Source organism: Alligator mississippiensis, chromosome 7 (assembly GCF_030867095.1).
Source record: "Alligator mississippiensis isolate rAllMis1 chromosome 7, rAllMis1, whole genome shotgun sequence".
In the NCBI taxonomy this organism is placed as follows: Eukaryota; Metazoa; Chordata; order Crocodylia; family Alligatoridae; genus Alligator; species Alligator mississippiensis.
The window spans coordinates 60,850,701-60,873,151 of NC_081830.1; the positions used below are offsets into that span (position 1 = coordinate 60,850,701).

The 22,451-nt window shown below is 44.9% G+C and overlaps 1 protein-coding gene across 2 annotated transcripts in view; it reads left to right on the forward strand.

Moving 5' to 3' along the window:
* LOC102570215 (carboxypeptidase B) overlaps nucleotides 1–4,707 on the forward strand; it is a 28,452-nt gene extending 23,745 nt beyond the window's left edge. For both annotated transcript variants that reach the window (XM_006258046.3, XM_059731018.1), the window contains 2 exons: nucleotides 3,295–3,379; nucleotides 4,337–4,707. In XM_006258046.3, coding sequence (XP_006258108.1) covers nucleotides 3,295–3,379; nucleotides 4,337–4,524 — 273 coding nt within the window. In that variant the 3' untranslated portion in view covers nucleotides 4,525–4,707. The remainder of the gene's footprint in view (nucleotides 1–3,294; nucleotides 3,380–4,336) is intronic.
* Nucleotides 4,708–22,451: the final 17,744 nt, after the last annotated feature.

Below are 22,451 nucleotides of genomic sequence, written 5' to 3' on the forward strand. Positions count from 1 at the left end.
TTGAACCTTAAAAAGGTCCAACCAACTATAAAGTTATTGCTTGAAAATGTGTAAAAACTTTAAAGCTGGTTTCTATCCAGTTGCAGCTGCTGTGATCTCCTAGCTGCTGGGGGGACACAACATGCCCCTGGATTGGGAGATCACAGCCAATGTAGTCTCTCAGCCACAGGGGCCTGGGGGTGCTCCAGGCAGGAGTTGGGAGACCACAGTTGCTGTCATCCCCCAACCTTTTGATCTTTCAGCCATGGGGTATTCTGCATACCCCCACAGCTGGGAGACCAAAATCCAACAGCTGACAGGGCTTTTTGTCTCAGTGGCCCTTGGGGCACAGCCAGGACCAAGAGTCCCATACCTGACAGGACTCTCAGTCCTGGCTGCACCACACACATGTCAGTCAGGACTGAGAACCCCATCAGGCATGGGACTCTTGGTCTCATCTGTACATGGTCCCCATGACTGGGAGCCCTGTCAACAAAGTGGGCTTCCAGCCATGGGAGCCTGCTTCTTGCCAACAGACAGGGCAAGAACCCTACACTAGCAATAAGGCATGGCTGGATGTAATGCGTGATCCCACAGTCATGCCTTCTGCCATTCACATGTGGTATGGCAGGAGGCACAACTGTGTGGATCGTGCATTAGATCCCATTGCACCTTTACCTGTACATGTAGAGGGAGCCATAACACTATCACTGCAAAGGACAATCAAGGGACCCCTGAATAATTTGTGAGACAGTTAAAGTGAAAAGTACAATTTAGAGCCCCAAGAAGTCTATCTTGAGCAGGGCAGAGCTTATTGCTGACGAAAGAATGGGTTTGGAAGTGAGTGCGCCCATGTTTTTTCAAGATCCTGGGATGACACTATGATGTCAATATTCTCATCCAATAGCCCACTGACGTCAAAAGAACCTGCCTCTGTGCAGCAGCCGCCTCATTAAAGTCCCGCTGTGTTTGAACCAGCAACAATTTGCTACGGCAAATCTGAATTGATGATACAGGAGCAAAGATAAGGAGGCAGCTCCCAAAAGATAATCTATGAGCAGTTAGAAGCTGCTTAGCCTAATAAATTATCTTGTTAGCACAAGCCCCGAGATATAGTCAGGAGGAAGACCAGCAATACATGATTTTCATTAGTCTAGTAACTGAAAACTTAGGTTCAAAGGGTGTGAATTAAATAAAATAACAAGATCAGGCCATGTGGCCCTTTTATTCCACTGGCTAGGTGACAGACTGCACAAGATTAAGCAAAATTTAATCACTAGAAAACAAGCTGAGAGATCAGCACCAGGACTGTCCTGGATCAAGCAGTTTCTGCAATAAATGTGGGACTGGAAACCACTTTGCTCCCAGTTACATTGCATACATTTAGAGTGGCTCCACTTATTTCAGCAATGTTACTTGGTTTTAACTAGTGTTTAACTGGGATTTCCCCCACAAGTGAGAGATTCTTGAGAGTTCAAGAGCACTTTACAGTACAACAGTAAAATAATCCTCTAACTAGCACAACCAGTTGTTCAACAGGATCTACAAAAAGAAAATAAACCCCTCAGAAAGAAATCCACACTGTTGTGCCTCAATTTTCCTGATTTATCTGCAAGACCCGTAGCTGACAAGGCTCACAGAGGTGACAGCATTCCCGGCACTGCCCCTACAGAGAGCCCTACACCTGAAAAGCCTCACAGTAGGGGCAGCAGCATTGGCTGTGGGGCTCACAGCAGGGCCAGGGAGGAGAATGCAGCTACTCCAGTGACCCTCATGAGGTGCAGGGCTGGCAGTGGGGAGAGTGCTGCCCGTGCTGTGTGCGTCAGGAGGTGTGGGGTTCACAGTGGTGGCAGCATTCTCCCTGCTGGCCCCACAGTGAGCACCACACTTTACAAGGCTCACCGGGGGGTTAGCACCAGAACACTGCTACTGCTGCAAGCCCCACGCTTTCAATCGTGTATTAGCTCCCATTTTGCCTTTACCTGCGTGTGTACAGAGGGGCACTGTACATCAAAACAGCACTCTTACAATTACCTATACTTAGAAAAGACAGAGGCCAAAATCAAAACTCAGCAATCAAGCACTATCAGTCTTTGGGGAGCATTTGAAACCTGCTCTCAGACCTAAATCTACCTTCTGTTAATGGCCTCCACGGAATGCAGCAAACCAAAAGGCCAGATTTCTGGGGTGCTCAAAATCTACTTCTCAGTGTACATTTTACAGCTGAAGCCTCTCACTGGCATAGTCAGAAGTTACTAGCTTACAACAGAAAAACCTACTGTTTTAACGTGAGTATGGAGAGTTGTGTTTTTGTTTTTGGAACAGTTTATAAAGATGTGCAGAAACTAAATGGAAGTCACAGACTTATTTAAAGTATCTCTTCTTTGGAGGGGTAATCTATAGTGTAACAAGAGAGAAACAGAAGATTTGAAAAATTCTTGGGAGTACCATGTCATTTAACTGTGAACTATAGGGGGCATACATGCAATCCATTGCTTATTCTCGTGTTAAACATCTGCTTTCAACTAATAAAATACAAGCAAATATTTGTCATCTGTTAGTAATATTTTCCATATTTTATTACCAACATGCTCTATGAAGAAATGGAAAAGCCACACTTTCCAAAAGAAAGGCTATAATTTTTCTTAATGCAAACACCCCGGACAGTATTTTACTGTGGATGGACTTGATCCAACTCGCATTGAAATCAGTGAGAGTTGAATGAGTCCCAATTTGCACAGGGACCTTTCAATGAAAAGAATGGAAGTGAAGGATAATTTATGGCCTCCTGTGAGTCACACTGGTAGGATCTGGAATTGACAAGACCCATTTCTGATTTCTCTTACACCAGTTTTACTGTGCACCTCCAGTGACTAAACTAGTATTGTTCAGAATTAATACCTGTGCAAGAAGAAGAAAAATAAAGCCTTGAATCTACATAGCTACCACAACAAATATGTCTACCAGACCAAAGCCTCACTCTAATATTTCTTCACATTCTTTATTTCCACTCACAGATACAAGTTGTAGTAATCCCTCGATCTTGGTGTCCCCTTTGTTTCCTGGCTCCATATAAAGTTCAAAATTAGGGCTATTTATTGATAGGCTATGTTTATGCTGAAGAAACACACAGTAGACATTTGTAGATTGCTAGACAATAACCTTATGAGTATTACTAATGAGTCTCAAAGATATGCAACAGGTAAAATCATTTTAAGCTTCTCAAAGCCCACCCCCGCTACCAGCTAATGAATTAACTTGGATTTCTGAGTAAAAGCTATTAAATACCTAAAAATCATTTCTCATTCCTGACAGGATGCCCTTGCTGGTGCTGCAGTTAAAGAGCTGGCTACATTGTATAGGACAAAATATATCTATGGTCCGGGAGCCACTACAATCTGTAAGTATAAGCCTAATTGTACATAATTGATTGTAGTAAGAATTACTTGTATGGTCATTGCAAGAAAACTGTGTATCATGATGAGCTAGACTTCAATATCTTCACTCACAGAGCAGTATTTTTCTTCACGAGGAGTCCAATTACACTCAATGTATAAAAATGCATCTACAACCTTCCTGGTTCCACAAATGTGTGCAAACTAATGCCCGTGGGCTCACAACAAGATTCACTGAGCACATATGTACTATCCAGACACAAAGGGGGTGGGGCTATTTTAGAAATTCCAAAGTTGGTTCTTCATTCTCCATAGCATTATCCCATCTGAGATTAAAACATGATAATTGTGGGCTTCAGATTTTCTAGATTTCCAGAGTCTACAAATATACATGACTATAGTATCACAAGCTCTTTTTAGCCTGAAGTTGCCTTCAACCATGGTCAATGGCATGTTATTTTCTGTTATTCTGTGACAGTCATAGGATAAAATAAAGCCTGTCCTTCCTCTGGTCTCCTTTCTGGAACCTAACACTTCCTGAACCTAAAAGTGTTAGGCCACCTGCAGTACTGTAAGGCAGAATTGGTGCAGTGAGGTTCACAACTTTAGAAGAGCGAAACATTTTGGTTCTTCATTCTCCATGGCATTATCTTGTCTGAAATGTAGCACCTGTCTGAAATGGAAGCCAAACAAGACAAAAACTAATATTTTTTCCCTCCCCTAAATAATAAAGGCAAAAATTGTCCAGGCCCTTTTTTACTGATCTATGGAGATCATTTTTAGAAATGATTCTGGGATCAGGATGTACACAAATGGTGCATTGTATCTTAAAACTTTTTATCTGTCCTCCTCACATTTACACCTGCATGATTTGATAGACATGTGTTAGATTCTCTGCTGGCTAGCAATGCTTTGTTGCTCCTTCTCTAGCTAAGTTTTTTCCCCTCCCACTTCAAATACAGATCCAGCTGCTGGGGGCTCTGATGACTGGGCTTACAATGAAGGCATCAAGTATTCTTTCACATTTGAGCTCCGTGATGCAGGCAGATACGGCTTTCTGCTCCCTGAATCTCAGATAGAGGCAACCTGTGAAGAGACTATGCTGGCAGTTAAATATATTGCCAATTATGTCCTTGATCATCTATATTAGAGAGACATTCCAAAAACTAATAATAATGTGCATTTCATTTAAGTATACTATCCCCTGTGTCCTCTTATTACTTTTGCTTTACAGGATGCTGTCAGTTCTTGCTTACATTTGAGCTTTTGACTTAATGGAATTATCTGGAGATTTTGCTGTTAATCCCAAATAAAAGTGGCAATGACTCACCTCTTCTGAAAAGCTGACAGAACTTCTGTTATACAGTGACTGGAGTGAATACAGGAATAAGCCAGAAATGTCTATTCTGATTGTTTGGCCAGGTGATTTTTTTTAAAGCTCCCTTAATGACATTTTTTCATATGCCTCAATGAGTTTGCATGGGTGAACTGAGGAGCAGAATCTGGCCCCTTGTCATTAAGCTAATATCAACCAAGTTTCAGTGTCAGAAGACTGATAAAGCAAGGGAAAGGACAAATGCCACAGAAAAAGTAAAGGAGTTTGGGATAAAGGTAATTACAGCTATCAGTTTCAACCCTTCTGTCAAACATGAGAGAGAGATTAAGATTTAGATAATAGGGTTAAAGGCAGCATCCCATCCAAAAATAAAACTCAACAGGACACAAACTGAACTAAAAACTAAATAATATAGAATTCATGAAAAATGATAAAGGAATGTACCGCTTGCACTTCGTAGGTCTTTATAAATTCTAGGCTGAGTTAGACAGAAAATGGTCACACTGATTATTCAGGTTTCATTCCAAGAGGTTTAAAATAGAGCAATATATGCATAAGTAAAGGTGTGTCTATAAACAGCCAGTTCCACAAGGGATCCACTAGATGGTGGCACTGCAATTATCCTGTACTTAAAGCCACAGGTATGTTAGGAATAAAAATACTCATCTTAAAATGAAAAAGCAGACAGCAGTGAAGAGCAAGTGATCCAAATGCAAGATCAGCCCAACATAGCTTCTATGAAATCATTTCCCCAAGGCCTGCACAAGTGTGGTTCTGGAATGCCCTATACAGAGAAGCAGCAAAGTGAATTTTCTGTGCATACAACACTGATAAATCTGGGCTATGGGCACATGTTCATTAATAGTGCTAGTGCTATGAACTGGCTCAGCACTTTGCAGCACTATAAAAAGTGGTATGGGGATGCGCACATGTACACAGTCCCAAGGTTGCAGCACTACACAGTCACTGCAAAGGTGCACTCTCCAACCAAGTGGGGGATAGTGGGATAATCTTTTACACCCCCTGCCCTCAGGGAAGCCTGTCACTGACAGCTTGCCCTGTCCCCTGCTCTCCTAGCTTCCCCCACCACCTCTGCAGGCAGTGACTGTGTTTAACAGATTTCAAGGGAGGAGGTGGCAGTGGCAAAGAAGCTGCCTGTAGTTGATGCTGCCACATTCAGTGTTGGCATCATCTGGATGCAGCCATCTCTATTACTGGCCCCATGGCAGCAGTAGCAGCTGAGACTGCCCCCCCATGGAGGCGGCCCTCTTTGCTGCTGCTGCTAATGTGGGTACACCGGCTGTTGCCAGTGCTCTTGTGGTGGCAATGGCAGCAACACCTGTTCCCACTGCCACCACTGGTGCTCTTGACAGTGATGGCAGAGGTAGCTGTTTCCACTGCCACCTCCCTGGGGCACCAGTTCTTGCTGGTGCTAGTGCTCCATGGCAGTGGTGCTGCCAGCAGTATTTCAGTAGTGCTCTATGACAGCTCCCTATACGGGACAGGCTATCAGGGAGCCAGCAGCTCTCCCTCCTTCTCCCTTGGGATGGGGAGAGAAAATGTGGAGTACTGCAGAATGTTGGGGGGGCCAAAAGACAGATACTATCCACATATTACACGTAGTGCTACAAAATGTAGTGTTACAGAGGAGCTCCTGTTTGAAAGAGGAATGCTTTTTGTGGCAGATCTGCCATTTTGTGGAGCTTCAGATGGTTTGAACATACGGATGCTCATTTTTGGTAATGCTTCGAGAGTATTTAGAATACTACAAATGTAAAGTGTGTCTACAGCCCCTATCTGGCTATGGCATCTCTGTTGTAAATCGTGATGGGAAGGGTGAAGGTGAGTTTCAGGCCTCCCGCACTTCCAGCTCAGACCTGGGTAATTCTAAACACTAGGTTCACATACACACACTTTACACTACAATTTCAATTAACAACACTGTTGCTTCATTCACACTTTTTTTTCCTAAATGCTCTGTTTGTGTGGTGCTCTTGATAAAAATGGTTCATTATGGGTTGTAAACAAGACATTTTTAAGTAAATTAGTCTCATCTTCAGTGGAGATTAATCCACATCCAGCAAAGCACTTAAGCACATGTTTAGCTTTAAGCCTGTTTGTGGGTCTTGTGATCTCAAGCTTATCAGAGAAAAACTGTCCCATTTTTTTCAAAAATAAGATCTGGGGATTGAGATCCAAGTGCTTTAATTTAATGTAAAAAATACTTGTAAAAAAAGTTAACTGCTGCCAAAGAAAACAAATTATACAGTGTAATGTTAAGAAAGATAGCTCATAGAATGAACAGATTACTTTAAAATTATAAATGAAGAAGACTGAGGACTGATTATGCTGAGGGAATGACAACTTAGGGTCTATCATGCAGTTTTAAGCAGAAATATCCTCTTTTCTTTGAATAACAATTTATTCTTCAAAATTGATTGCACAGTCTATACCATTTTGCTTATAGATATTTTCATATGATGTACATCATCCATCAACTTTATGTGTGCCATTACATCTCTGCATGTGCATAGAAGTTTTTCATTATTTACTTCAAGGAATGCATTCTATACATGCAGAAGTGCAATGGCATACATACACACATATTGTGCCGTTAAAATCATGATCATAACATCTGAGCTGCTAGCTCCACCCCCTGATTGAGAAGCAGATGCACTGCAAGCAGGAACCAACCATCTGCCTGCACAGCAAAACTTCAATAGACAAACAATAGAAATGAACAAGATCAAAAAAAAAAAGATGCAGTGCAGCAAATTCTGTATACACTCTCTCTATGCAGTAATGAGAGAGAGCTGTGCGGTAGAACATGAGGAACTTTCTGAAATGTGGATGGCTGGTCTACTGAAAGAGGTGATTAGACCTTCTTTCTGAACCATGGCTTGAAACCCGAGAAGCGAACATGAGCATTCAGAAACCTGATGAAGGCTTTTAAATTTAGTGCTGGATGGAACATCTTTACAGCTTATTCAATCATACTGTGAACAGGATTTATCTAGATGACAGGCAAACTTCTAGATGTGTTCTCCACCTATATTAAATGTATCTGGGGTATCCATCACAATCACATTTGAAGAACATAAAATGAAATGAAGATACTTTGCACCAAATTCCACAAAAATTGGGATTTAGTCCCCTGACAGTTGGGCTAGGGACAGACATTCAAAAAGCCTGAGCCTGAATTGATTCAGTCTTTGCAGGTTAGAGAGTGAACCATTTTGCAAGTGGATAGACATTCGGCACATGCCTACAGTGGCTCAAGCCAGAAGCCTAAGGGCACTAAAGCAGTCCTCCCTTCCACAGGGAAGCTGAGCTGAGGGGTGGGGGGGTCTGGCCAGGCCCCGGCAGGCTTGACCCAGCAGCTCCCTGACAGCCCGGAGCAATCTGGGCACATGGGGCTGCCCAGCCCCAGAGTGGAACTCTATCCCCCTCCTCCCTCTTCCCCACTGCCAGAGGGCTGAGAGGGGGGCCCTGTTCGGTGCTGGGGGGGGGCTCTTCTCCTTCCTCCTCCCCCACTGCGGTGGGGTGGGGAGGGGGGCTCTGTGAGGCTGCCTGCCCCCAGAGGGGGACTCTTGCCCCCACTTCTCCCCCCCCAGGGAAGGGGGAGGCTCTGTTCCATGCTGGAGGGAACTCTTCCCCCTTCTCCTCCCCCAAGAGGGGCAGCAGAAGCATGGAGCTCAGCTGGGCAGGTTGCGAGTATGTGGGGTATAAGGGAGAATGAGGGGTGTAGGGACCGCCACGCACTCCCCCCATAGCATGCAGCCCCTGCTGCCTGGAACCAGCAGCAGATAGGGAGGTCAGGGTGCTCGTGCCCGGCACAGGTGCAGCTCTGGCCAGCACTGCACAGGGGGAGACAGCAGAGCCTGCCTTATTCCTGCAGCTCTGCTCCCTGAGCATGAGCCTGCAGTGAGGGAAGCCCTACACTGGATCCAGCTGCTTCCCCAGCTACCTGCTGTGCGGCTCCCACATACTGCCAGGAGTGGAGGGACCCCGCCCCCTGCTTCCCCACAGAGTCCAGCATGGGGCTTCCCCTCTGTGAATGCAGAGCCATGGGGATAGAAGCGGCTGGGCAGGCTGCACTCCTTGCCCCCAGCGCAGCGCTGGCTGTCTCTTATTGCAGGGGCTCTGTGCCATAACTGCAGCTCCGGACTCGCACAGGGAAGCCCCAGGCTGGATTCTGTGGGGAAGCACGGGGTGGGGCTCCCTCCACTCCTGACAGAGTGAAGGACCTGGACATCGGGCAGCGGGGGAAGCAGCTGGCTCCAGCGCAGAGCTTCCCTCGCTGCAGGCTCAGGTTCAGGGAGCAGAGCTGCAGGGATAAGGCAGGTTCCACTCTATCCTCCCACACAGTGCTGGCCAGAGCCACACCTGCACCAAGCACAAGCACCCTGACTTCCCACCCGCTGCTGCTAGGCCATTCAGGCTGCTTTGCCCCGGGCCATGGTCTTCAAGGAAGAAGTGGGACTCGGTGAAACTGGAAGTGCCACAGTGAGACTTCCAGTTTTGCTTTTGTTGCGTCAATCCACTATTGTAAACAGCAGATGCTGTCTATGACAGATGTCGGTTAATAAAGCATTCCAGATGGTAAAGTGCTGGATAACACAGCTTTTATTGTAGCTCCCCCATTTCTCTCTCTTTGGAGATCCCCACTCCAGATCAGCTGGGTACAGAGGCAACAGGGGATGGGACAGGAGGCGGGGAAAGGGGAGAAGGGACATAGCACTGAGCACAAAGGGGAAGGGAGAGGGAGCCAAAAAGGGAGGTGGGGGGAAGAAGCTTCTTACTTGATTCCAGGACTTCAAAAAAGTCCCTAGCTGTTGCTTCTAGTGTGGTCTTCCCACCAAGGGGTAAAAGGGATTTGGGAGTTGGGAGTGCAGCTACCCCTGCAACATTTGTTACTTCTCCTGCACACCCCTTTACTAAATCCTGGATTCACCCATGCCAGCAAATATTTTTCCATCAAATATTTTCCTTAGTGATCTACAAAAAGCCAATGAAGAAGTTGGATAGGGAGAGATATTTCATAAGGCAAATATGCAGAGATTATAGTCTTAAATATAGGAGTAATACTCTAATCTCTGTTTTCATAGTTAAATTAATTTCAGTATCAGACAGTTACTTAAGATTTTACATAGCCTTCTAGGATCACTAGAAACCACCCTGGTCTGTTCTCTCATCTGCACCCTCACTACCTTTTTAGGGTATAAGGTAGTGTCTCCACACTGCTCCTTGGAGCATCTTCCTAAACTGAAAGATGAAAACGTGGACACAACACAGACACAGTTGGGTGTAAATTACAAAAAAATGCAGGGAACAAAACATGGAAAATCCTCTACAAAATGAATGACCTAATTCTGACCAAACTCTTTAACCTAAAAGCTCCTTTAAAGTGTTCAACAGCAAAGCATCAAGTTTAGTAATTGTAGTCTTTTCACAAATTGTTTCCAAGTTGACCAAAGAAACCATTATTCTAACAGTCCTAGCAGTGTTAGCTGGATAAAGCTATTTACAGAAATCACCATGTTTCAAATGAATTAATATGTTCTGCAACATCTGAAAATATAAAAGAACATCAATATATGTAATAATTTTACAACAAATGGCATGTCAAGCTAAAAGGGTTCAAGTACAGTATACAAAACAGACCAATCTTCTTCTGTATAATCACTTCCATATAGTACAAAATCCAGATGAAAAGACTGTCTGAATAGGTCTTCATTTTTTTTTAATAAAAACCCTTCAAGGAAGTGCTATAGTGCCATGATAAAAACATTCAGTGGGCCAGATTCATCCCTGCTGTAACTCCAAAGTCAATCATGTGCACTTCTACTAGGTATAAATTAAAAGGTAAAGTGCAGAGATGCATGCAGTTTGCAATAGGAAGAATTCAGATCCTCTTATTAAAATAGGAAATTTTAAGATCTACCTGAAAAGAAGGCAAATTACTTTCTTAAATACTTTTCCCTGAATACTGCAAGAAAAGCAAAGATTTTAATACTAGAAACGGGCCACAAAATTGGGAGGATTTTGATTCAAGCCTATATCTAGTTAATATTCCACACCAAAACCATAAATGGCAATACTAAAACTGAGCAAAACTTACCTTGCTTATTTTTAAATGACTAATTCTGAACCACAATACTGTGTATGAACTTTCTGAAAAACATGCATTGCTAATATGTGGATCTAGTCCATCATGGAAAGTATTATCTTTAGATTTGTGGACATAGATAAAAAGCAGTCTCATCAGTATTGAGTACTAAATTAGATACATACATTTTCCATACAATTTACTATAAGTTTATAATTACATCTGCTAAGATACAAAAAAAAACATTTAGTATATATTGCTTCTGTTTATTTAAGGTGTCCTCACTCGCCAGTCACAGACGTATATCTGTGAAAATATGAGGAAAGGCCAGTTGAGATGTCTACATAGTCTTCTAACTAGGTTAGGAAGCTCTAGAGCTCCTAGGCAAAAGTCTGAAGGAACACCTGATAGGAGTTAGATAGAAAAGCTAAATAGGGACAGGATTGGAAACTCTGCACCTTGATGGTGGCAGGAGGCTAGATGGAATATCTGTGCTTTGAACTTTGTGAGGCAGTCTCCTACAAGGGGAGGTTTACTGAGTAACTAGAATACGAATCTGATTACAATTAAGTGAGAGGGGAAATTGAAGCAGCGGCAGGACTTAGTCAGCCTGAGTGAACCCTGCACCAAATGAAGGATTAATAATGTACCCAAGTGCTTCACTAGATCCCAACCTAAACTAAGCTGAAATATTTCAAGAACTTCTGGTATCTTACTGAAAATATAAATATGAGCATGAAAAGGAGATGACACAGATTGCAATCCAGAGCTAAGTCTGGGTCTAAATGTCTCAAAAATCACATTTTTTCCCCATACACAAGGAGCCAACAGAATACTGGTCACTCTGACTACTTGCTTGAAATTGAAAGAACAAACAGAAGTGAAACCACCATGACAGGGTGCAAAACATCTCTTATCTGAATCTAGACTGAACTCTGAGAACAAAATGGCTTGTGAACTCTGCATGCAATATTTAGCATGTTTAGAAATGTAGAGGTACAGTACACAGAAAACAAAATGCATTTGATTTACAGGAATACCACAGATTAGACTTATTTTGACAATTCTTTTCTGCTTGTGGCACAAAGCAAATTTTAGGCAACCAGAGACAGTCACTGGAGAACGCAGCCTGTGTAAAGAGAATCTCTATCTACACAAGGGCTGCTTTGCCACTTTCTGTACCAGGTCAGCCAGCTATCCTATGTCTCATATACCAGACTCTTTGCCTCCTGGCATAAAGGACAGAATGTCAAGGAAGGGCAGAGGCTGTGACAGAATGAGATTCTGCTCCTTGCCTGATCTTCTGTTCTGCTCTCTACTTTCTGCCACTATGCTACTTGCTCCCTCCCCAGTCTGTCACGTAGCACACAGAGAGGCTACCTGTGCCACTTGTGGTATGTGTATGGCAGGTTGGCCACCCCGACTTAAAGCATGCACTTGTAAGATTCAATTGAGTAAAGCACTTTATTAAATTAGAGCCTGAATTTCTCTGAATTCCAGAGTAACTGGGGTTGTTTCTATTACTAAAGTGTCAGACAGGAATTACAAACAATACACTGACTCTTGCACAGGTACAAGAAACTCTGGAAAGGATATGATAATGACAAATCTACTAGGTGTTCCAAACTTCTTCTATGTACTCCCCATATTTAACAATGATGTCTATATTTGCATTTGGATAGAATTACTACCCATATATGATTGTTTTCCATGGCTCCCCTAATTTACTGTCTGAGATACCTTGTGGTCCCTATTTAAATAGGACCGTTTCTCTAGAAAATTTTAAATTGTTATTCCCAAAAGTACCATAATAATGTGAAAAGCAGCAACCTATTGCAACCTATTGCATGGAGTTCAATCAAGAAAATTCTGGCCTTTCTTTCCCAGTGTCCTGTGAAATAATTTTAACGAGAAGAGCCACTATGTGGAGTACCACAGTGGTACCAGAGTACCACAAACAGAGAAGAAGACTGACTTTGAAAACCTTTGTTATACAAAAATTAAAAACAAATGGTGAAAGGGCAAAGGTATGTGGCCCTCCCAGGGGCTGAGCATGAATTACTTGTTAGCAAAAAACAAAGAATCAAAAAACACTGTCTCCAGAGATTAAAGCCCACTTCTCCATGCCCCTTATGAGGATTACCCATGTAGGACCAGCAGGCCTTGCCGCAAGGTGAAGTGTCTAAAATCAAATGGGACTCACAAACAGACCAGGAACTGGAAGGCATCATTGGAGCTGGCCCCCTGCGAGCCAGTAAGTGCGACTTTTCAGAGTCATCATCTTGGCCTGGCCCAGCAGGAAACGAACCAGGCAGATCACGTTCCCCTTGGCCACTCAGTACAGAATAGAGAAAATGGAGTTCTCTGAGACTGTACAAGCCCAGTGTGTCAAAAGGGTGTTAAGACCAGCAAAGAGCAGCTGCAGCTGGCAGCTGTGTAGGCAGGCATGGAAGACATGGGCGTCTCCTCCACCTCCTCCTCACAGAAACATCAGTCTGCCAACACAACTGGGTCTAAGTGGTGGACAAGAGTGCCCGTGGCCAGACCCCCATGCAACAGCTACCACTGAAGATCACCAGTTCTCTTGGCACTGGATAGCTTGAATAGGGTGTAACAAGCTAGCCAGCTTACTCTGGTGTTACTGCCACTAAGTGCAGACTCCAAGTAGTGTCAGGGCAGGGAGTGAAGACATAGGCATGAAGCAGTTTGACTGTCCACATGTACAGCGCCTTCCCAGAATCTCAAGGCAGATCCCATCACTGTTCTCATTGGCCACAGGGAAAGAGAGCATAGTGCTGGGCCCACCACTACTATTGCTGTCCACAGTCAAAGAAACAGCAATAGAGGGGGTCTGTCTAGCGAGCTGCCAACAGATACATCTTGTCATGGGTAGACGTGGTCTTGTGGTCAAGCACATCTGCAAGGAGGGCAGCTTTCACTTCAGCCAAGAGGCACGAAAACAAAATAGAGAGCCCAGCAGGTCCGCTGAGGCTTTGGATGGGAGCCAGGTGGACTGAGCCGAGTTGAAGAGGTGGATCAGCTTGATGGTATACAACTGGACTAAGGAAGCAATGAGTCTTCCAGAGGAGAGGCTTGGTGTCCCCTGCACCACAAAGACTGAGAACACAAAATAGGCCTGGTCAGAAGTTTACTTCAATCACATACTATGATCTGTTGGGACTAAAAATTTAAGATTATGGTAAGAAACAAAGAAGAAATATATATATATATATATATACCCGGACATCTGCTGGGAGACGCAGACAGCAAGGTCCCATCGCTCACGCAGGTTTCTAACTTGTGTACAGGACCTCCACCTGACACAGAAGGTGTATGGTCCCACTAGGGGGAATGCCATACTGGATCTGGTATTGGCAACGGGAGATGACATGATAGGGGACCTCCAAATCGGTAGCTATCTGGGAGACAGTGATCACCTTATGATAGAATTCAACATAAGACGGCGAGTGGGTAAGGTAACTAGTAGGGTGAAAGTGCTAGACTTTAGGAAAGCTGATCTCATTGCACTCAGGCGATTAGTCAAGGAAGCACTGCAGAGTAGGAGTTTTGATGGGATGGGTGCCCAAGAAGGGTGGCTGTGCCTAAAGGAAACGATCCTTTGGGCACAAAGCAAGACAATCCCCGAGCGAGGCAAAAGAGGGAAAGGGGCCAGGAGGCTTCCATGGCTGACCAGAGAAATCCAGGGCAGCCTAAGGGCCAAAAGGGGAGCACATAAAAAGTGGAAACAGGGTGAGATCACTAAAGATGAATATACCTCCTCTGCTCGTGCTTGTAGGGAGGCAGTTAGGCGGGCCAAAGCTACCATGGAGCTGAGGATGGCAACCCAAGTAAAGGACAACAAGAAATTGTTTTTTAGATACATAGGGAGTAAAAGGAAGGCCCAGGGAGGAATAGGACCCCTGCTAAATGGGCAGAAGCAATTGGTGACAGATAGAGGGGACAAGGCTGAACTCCTCAACGAGTTCTTTGCCTCAGTGTTCCTAAGCGAGGGGCACGACAAGTCTCTCACTGGGGTTGTAGAGAGGCAGCAGCAAGGCGCCAGACTTCCATGCGTAGATCCTGAGGTGGTGCAGAGTCACTTGGAAGAACTGGATGCCTTTAAGTCGGCAGGCCCGGATGGGCTCCATCCCAGGGTGCTGAAGGCACTGGCCGACGTCATTGCAGAGCCACTGGAGGGAATATTCGAATGCTCGTGGCGCACGGGCCAAGTCCCGGAGGACTGGAAAAGGGCTAACGTGGTCCCCATTTTCAAAAAGGGGAGGAAGGAGGACCCGGGCAACTATAGGCCGGTCAGTCTCACCTCCATCCTTGGTAAAGTATTTGAAAAAATTATCAAGGCTCACATTTGTGAGAGCCCTGCAGGACAAATTATGCTGAGGGGAAACCAGCATGGGTTTGTGGCGGGCAGATCGTGCCTGACCAACCTAGTCTCTTTCTATGACCAGGTTACGAAACGCCTGGACACAGGAGGAGGGGTGGATGTCGTATACCTGGACTTCAGGAAGGCCTTCGATACGGTATCCCACCCCATACTGGTGAACAAATTAAGAGGCTGTGATGTGGATGACTGCACAGTCCAGTGGGTGGCAAATTGGCTAGAGGGTCGCACCCAAAGAGTCGTGGTAGATGGGTCGGTCTCGACCTGGAAGGGTGTGGGCAGTGGGGTCCCGCAGGGTTCGGTCCTTGGACCGATACTCTTTAATGTCTTCATCAGCGACTTGGACGTGGGAGTGAAATGTACTCTGTCCAAGTTTGCAGATGACACAAAGCTATGGGGAGAAGTGGACACGCCGGAGGGCAGGGAACAGCTGCAGGCAGACCTGGATAGGCTGGACAAGTGGGCAGAAAACAACAGGATGCAGTTCAACAAGGAGAAATGCAAAGTGCTGCACCTAGGGAGGAAAAATGTCCAGCACACCTACAGCCTAGGGAATGACCTGCTGGGTGGCACGGAGGTGGAAAGGGATCTTGGAGTCCTAGTGGACTCCAAGTTGAACATGAGCCGGCAGTGTGACGAAGCCATCAGAAAAGCCAATGGCACTTTATCGTGCATCAGCAGATGCATGACAAATAGGTCCAGGGAGGTGATACTTCCCCTCTATCGGGCGCTGGTCAGACCGCAGTTGGAGTACTGCGTGCAATTCTGGGCGCCACACTTCAAGAAGGATGCGGATAACCTGGAGAGGGTACAGCGAAGGGCAACTCGTATGGTCAAGGGCCTGCAGACCAAGCCCTACGAGGAGAGACTAGAGAAACTGGACCTTTTCAGCCTCCGCAAGAGAAGGTTGAGAGGTGACCTTGTGGCTGCCTATAAGTTCATCACAGGGGCACAGAAGGGAATTGGTGAGGATTTATTCACCAAGGTGCCCCCGGGGGTTACAAGAAACAATGGCCACAAGCTAGCAGAGAGCAGATTTAGACTGGACATTAGGAAGAACTTCTTCACAGTTCGAGTGGCCAAGGTCTGGAACGGGCTCCCAAGGGAGGTGGTGCTCTCCCCTACCCTGGGGGTCTTCAAGAGGAGGTTAGACGAGTATCTAGCTGGGGTCATTTAGACCCAGCATTCTTTCCTGCTTATGCAGGGGGTCGGACTTGATGATCTATTGAGGTCCCTTCCGACCCTAACATCTGTATAGTCCGATTAGCAAGATATACCCCTTAAAGCATTCTCAGAGTATTTCTGTAACACTATTAAATCTTTAAAAGAAAAGCAAGTTCTGATCAATCTGCCTTTCACAATGAAACTAAAATGGAAAAATAGAAGAAAGCTGTTAGGCTGATTGTTAGGATGATTGTTTAAATACTTTGATCATTTGGCTTTGCAAAAAAATCACCTGTGGAGAAGGCATCATACCAATCATTCCAGCACCAATTGAACAGGCACTGACTGAACAGGAATGTCAATAACTCTTGGGGTAGTAAATAATGCGATTATAATCAAGAAAAACTGAAATTTAATCTATTGTGGCCTGTTGGAAACAAGGGCTATTGTGATGGACAGTGTGACTTTCATATCATGTCATGCTGCTGCACTATTAAATGCCATCATTCCCTTTGGAAATGGAGTGATAGAGAGGCAGCCTGCTTAATACCAGATTCTATTGCTTTAAAAAGAAAACTCCCATTATTGAAGCCCATGGGCCATGTTCTAGGGAGGTGCAGATTACCTATAATTTGGCAAAGCCATTTAAAACACTGCCTTGTTTAAAGTGAACATTAATTCCCTATATCTTATTTGCAGTTATACAATTTTTAGCATGGGCCTGCACCACAGGGAAAGGAACCAAACTGTTGCCACCTTCAGTCACAAGCTCCTCTCTTTTATCAAGGCATACCTGACCACCATGCCTGTTCTCAAATGCTAACGTTCCATTATGTTCTCTTCCCAAAGCATGCACTCATGACAAATTGGTGAAAATTTTAAATAATTTATTAATCTTCACAGTACACCTGGGAAAGTAGGCACATTTGCCTAAAACAATCACTATTGATCTTTGACTTACTACTGAACTTCAGTGGACGCTCTACACTTCCAGCAATCAGGTTGTTTATTTTGTGCATGTTGTGTGTGACATACATATAGCATACAATGACACAGTAGAGCAAGCAATGCATGTTGAAGGGGAGAAGGAGCCAAAAGGAACTGACAGCACTGGTTATTAAATGGAGTCAGTGCTGATTAGATCTCCGTTAATGCTTCCTTTGTGCTTTATGACTTTTATCAGTGGTGGTGAGTGAGGGTCGCAGCCCGCAGGCAGTTGTGAGGGATGGAGGAAAAGCCTCATGCCAACACAGAAACTGAACTGGCTGTCCTGACAGCACTGAGGGCAGTTGAGGAAGACTTCCTCCACCCAGGGAGGGCCATTATAATTCCTGGAATTAGGGTTGTGTCCTACAAATCCCGAGCCAATACAATACAATGAACCAGCTAACAACAAATTTCTGACAACATGTGGAAGAAAGGACTCCATTGAAAACTCCCAAATCTTGCACAGATTTTGAGCTAAGTGTTTCTGCCCCCTTTGCCTTTTCTCCAGCCAGAGGAATACTTGGGTCTTATTGTAGCAGCATTAAAAATGGACCCACCTGAAGGAATAGGAAGGGCTGCCCTGCAGAGGAACAGAGTGCAAAGAGACAGAGTTTGCCCCAGTAAGGACACTGTTTGCCCTGAGGGTGAGTGAAGCTGTTTTGGAGGCAGCTCTCTTGAAAGTGGGAGGGGTGAAGTAATCCCAGCAAGGTTTGAATGAGAGATGCTAGCAAAAGCCTGGGAAGAGCCCTGGCCTGGGATTGGCTGAGAGGCTTGATTAAAAGAGGGGAGAAGTTTTCCCAGGGGGAGGAGAACAAAAGAGAGAGGGGGAAGAGACAGGCTGGAAACCAGGGAAAGGATCTCCTCATGCCATCTCCCCTAAGAAGCCCCTGTCAACCCTGCAGAAGTAGCAGCGAGAGGCTGCACAGAGCGTGTTACAGTATGTCCATTCTCCTTCCCTTTCCTTCTGAGCCCTGTGGGGCAGGACAAAAGAGGAGCTGCCTGTGAGGCGACTCTGAGCCTGGGAAGACCCTCCTGCAAGCCCCTGTGTGGCCGGGTGAGCACAGCAGGGGAGGGGATGCAGAGCCAGGGGAAGAGGCTGGAGACTGCCCTGGTTTTTCCCCTGTGAGTGAGAAGGCCCCGGGGAGGGGCAAGCTCAGGTGCTGGAGGGAGCCCTGGGCTAGAGGGGCAGGGACTGCTCCAGCCACCAGAAGCCCTGGGGCAGGCAGGGCCCAGGGGTGGGCTGCATTTGTTGGGTGCTGTGAGGCTGTGCTGGGCAGGGGAAGCTGTTACCACCAGCAGCCCAAACACTGCTCCCTGCTGAGCCAGGGAAGGGGTCTGGGCATGGGCGACTGGTGCTGCCTTAGGGGGGTCACATGCCCCCCTGCGACCAGCCCCACTGACCGGGGAGGAGGGGATCCTGCAACAGCCAATCACTGCAGCCGCTTCCGGGAGTGACTGCGGCTGCTTCTGGGAGCAGCTGCAACAATAAGCCAGTGTTTTCAGGGGGGGCACTGGTGCTCCTGCCTGCCCCCCCGCCCCTCACCTAAGAAGCAAGCACAGCTGGTCAGGGGGTGCACCAGCACTCTCAGAGGGTGCAAATGCACCCCCTACACATTGCCACTGGGTCTGGGCAGGAATCAGCTCTCTTGCAGGGACTGCAGGGGAGGAGCCACTGCCTGCTGCACGGAGACCCCTGGAGCTCGGGCGAGGAACACCAATACCAGGGACCGCCCACAGATCCTGTTCAGGGGCACAGACGCAGTCCTGCTCCCTGAGACACCCAGTCAGGGGCTGTGCACACAGGGTCCTCAGTACACACTGTACAAGTTATAGACTGTGTAAATAAGTTCTTGATGTTTTATTAGCTGGAGTATCAATGTATTTATGTATTGGTTCCTTATTTATTGTGGGTAATTTGTATACCTTCTCCTAGTGTAAAGTGTAGCCAAGAAGCATTAACCCTTAAGCTTGTAACATTAGTTCTATTTGCATCAGTTCTATTGCATTTGTTCTAGTGCATCGGTTATACATTACCTTGTAAATAATTAAATACTGTAAATAGTTTTATAATGGTCTGCGAGGTTGATTGTAAGGGGAGGCTCTCCACTCGGGAACCCTGCAGCATCTACCCAGGGAGCTGGGCAGGGCCACTGACTACCGAGTACCCCAGGATCCCGCTATTCAGGTGAAGGCATGGGTAGTGTCGTGCCCAGGGTTACATTCTTTATAAAGCCAATCCCTCAACATTAACTTTTCTTCAGCCTAAAGCCACATGATTTATGCTGTTGGGTATGTTTCAAAGTACAGAGATAGAAACAAGTAAGGACAAAAAAGATACATGTCTCCAGCATTTATCTAAGTCTCTATTATCAATTCTAAAATGAAACCTAATCTTCTGTGTCCAACAAAAGTATCTGAAGACATTTGTTCAGTTTCCCAGAAGAGAACACACTGTCTCTGTACACTGAACTTCCAGCTCCTCCCTCAGCATAAGTAAGAATTATGATGTTCCACATTTTTCTATATTTTAAAACTCTCTTATGATTTCACTTCTCATACATACAAGCACTAAACACAAGCATTTTCCAGTCACTATTTGGAGAGAAAAATGGAACAAATAAAAGTGCAGAGAGTTCAGAACACAAAACTAGTTCCTTATGTTGCCGTTAGGCACTCAGTAATGAGCAAGATGTAAAAATGTAAGCAGAACACAACTATCGCAATTACTATACGCTTCGGAGTAAGGTGAAATTTGGCCCACAGCATTCATGTTTAGTCAAGATGGTTAATTCAGAAGTCTTCTATCATTTGTGATAGAGAAAAAGAAAGGAAGATTGGCCAGCCCCAATTAGCCAAGTAGTATTAAAATTGTAGACCTCAAGCATATGACTAATCCACGTGTTCTTGCCCACTCTGGTGAAACAGTGCCTGTGTGTAAAAGCAGCATGTACCAGCAAAAGACATATCATTCTGTTCTGAATGAAAAAGAGAGGAAAAAATACTACAACCATTCCTAATAATAGAACAGAAACACAAAATGGTCAGAGCCAAGCATGTCACAAATGGCCACAAAAATAAATCACCCATCAGATTATAAAACTTCTTGGCTAAGTTTGCTAACGATGCAAGTACTCCAGCACTTCCTGAGTGTGTCCCCAAAGAGGAACAGAAGCCAAATACTGGAAAAATTAAGTGCATACTCCTTGAGTTTCAGAGGTCCTGAGATCAACTTAAATAGTACCAATTTAATGTTCCTTGGTGGTGCTCAGCATCTTTAATTCATCCTTGAATAATGAAATAGATGCCTATACAAGGATCTAGATATACTAATACGAAGCTAAAACCGCAACCAGGTGTAAAGCGTCATTGTGGTCACAGAAGCAACTAGTTGCCGAGATACCTGAGCTTACTTAAACTAGCTAGCTCAGGTACCGGTAGCATTCTAGCAAGACAGGGCTCAGCTCCAGCTAATTCACCCTCTTCTCCCACAGGTTTCACAGTCCCTGCTGAACTCGGGGTTGCCAAGGTAGAATGCTACCAGCAGAGGCATGTCCAGGACAGTTCCGTGCCCTGGGCAGCTGTTTGATGCCCAGGGCAGTGCTGGCTGTCGCAATGCCAGCTGCAGCAGACAATAAGCCACTGTTATGAGCACAGCCATTTTTGCACGCCCCATAAAAGGCAGTACCTGGGAATGCAAAATGTGCCTACTTCACAGGTGTACTGTGAAGATTATAAATTACACTTTCCCATAGTCAACTGCTTCAAAAGCACTAAAACTATCAGTTAGACAGAAGTGCAGTTGGCCTTGCTTCTTCACTGCTGCATGGAACACATGCTTCCCCCTCCTGACAAATCTGGTCAAGAAGGTGTTTGCATCTGGAAACCTATTTTGGAACAAAGCAGAAGGCAGACCAGGGTGGGTGAGAGTAAGTCCTTTAAACATGTTTGCACCAGCAAAATTTAAGGAATCAGGAAGCAGCTTCCTTTTCCCAAAAGATATCTCAAACACCATAGAAGCCACAGTTCAGTGGGAAAAGGAAGAGCAGCTATAAATGGCTCAGGCATAAACCACAATTTAAAAGGAAAGTATCATTTTAGGAGCCATTTCCCTCAGGAATCATACAATATTATCTACCACAAGGCCTGGAAATATGACTATTATCATCAAAATCAGTTCAATCTGTCCTTGTTAAAATAATACACATTTACTAAAGTATTTTAGAAGAAAATCTGAAATACTGATATACCTCTGCTGGAAAAGGTGGGGTGGGATATTCAAAAGCTTTCATCATTATGAAGCTGTTCCTACTAACTCCTTTGAAAATCCCACTTGTAATCTATTTGCAAGACCCAGCGAGGCACTTGGCTTATTACCATATCAGACACAAAAGAAGTGTGTATGTAGAGCCATCTTATGAAAGTTAACAGCCCTCAGACAGGCAGTTCTGAGCTAATTTTGTTATTGTTAATCCCTTTGTTAATAAAGCCAAAGCCCAATAAGGGGAGCCAGCTTCTGACTTCTAGTGAGGAGGCAAGAAGAGGGACCTGCTGGCAGTTCATAGTTTTTGATTAGCAGCAATCACAAGTGCCATATCATCCATCCAGGTAAGTGACAATGACACACTTGAGTAAAGTGAAAGATGTATGGCAACAAATTTACAAAGGAAAGGCATTTCAGTAAGGAGTTGAGACATCATCCACTAAGGAAAATGTCAAGGCCCAAGTCTTCATTCAGAACCTCTTGATGCAAGGCATGGTTGAGGTCTCTATGCATTGCCCCATCACTGAGAAACAGAAATGCCTGGGAAATCTAGCAAAGTCTTGTTTTAATTTTTTCTGTATTTTTCATTTTCATTTAAAAGAACTGAAAGACCACAGAATAAGTCTCAATTTTCAAAAATGATCAGAGAAAGCAGGTATTTCTGTGTCTGGACTCCTAACTTCAGACATCTCAGTTCTGATTTCAAGATGCTGAGGGCAAAATGTCTCAACCAAGGCATAAACAGTCACAGTCATGTTGGAAGCAGAGCGGGCAACAAAGGACTGAGCTAAAATCAAAGTCCAGAATGCCATCCAAAAATC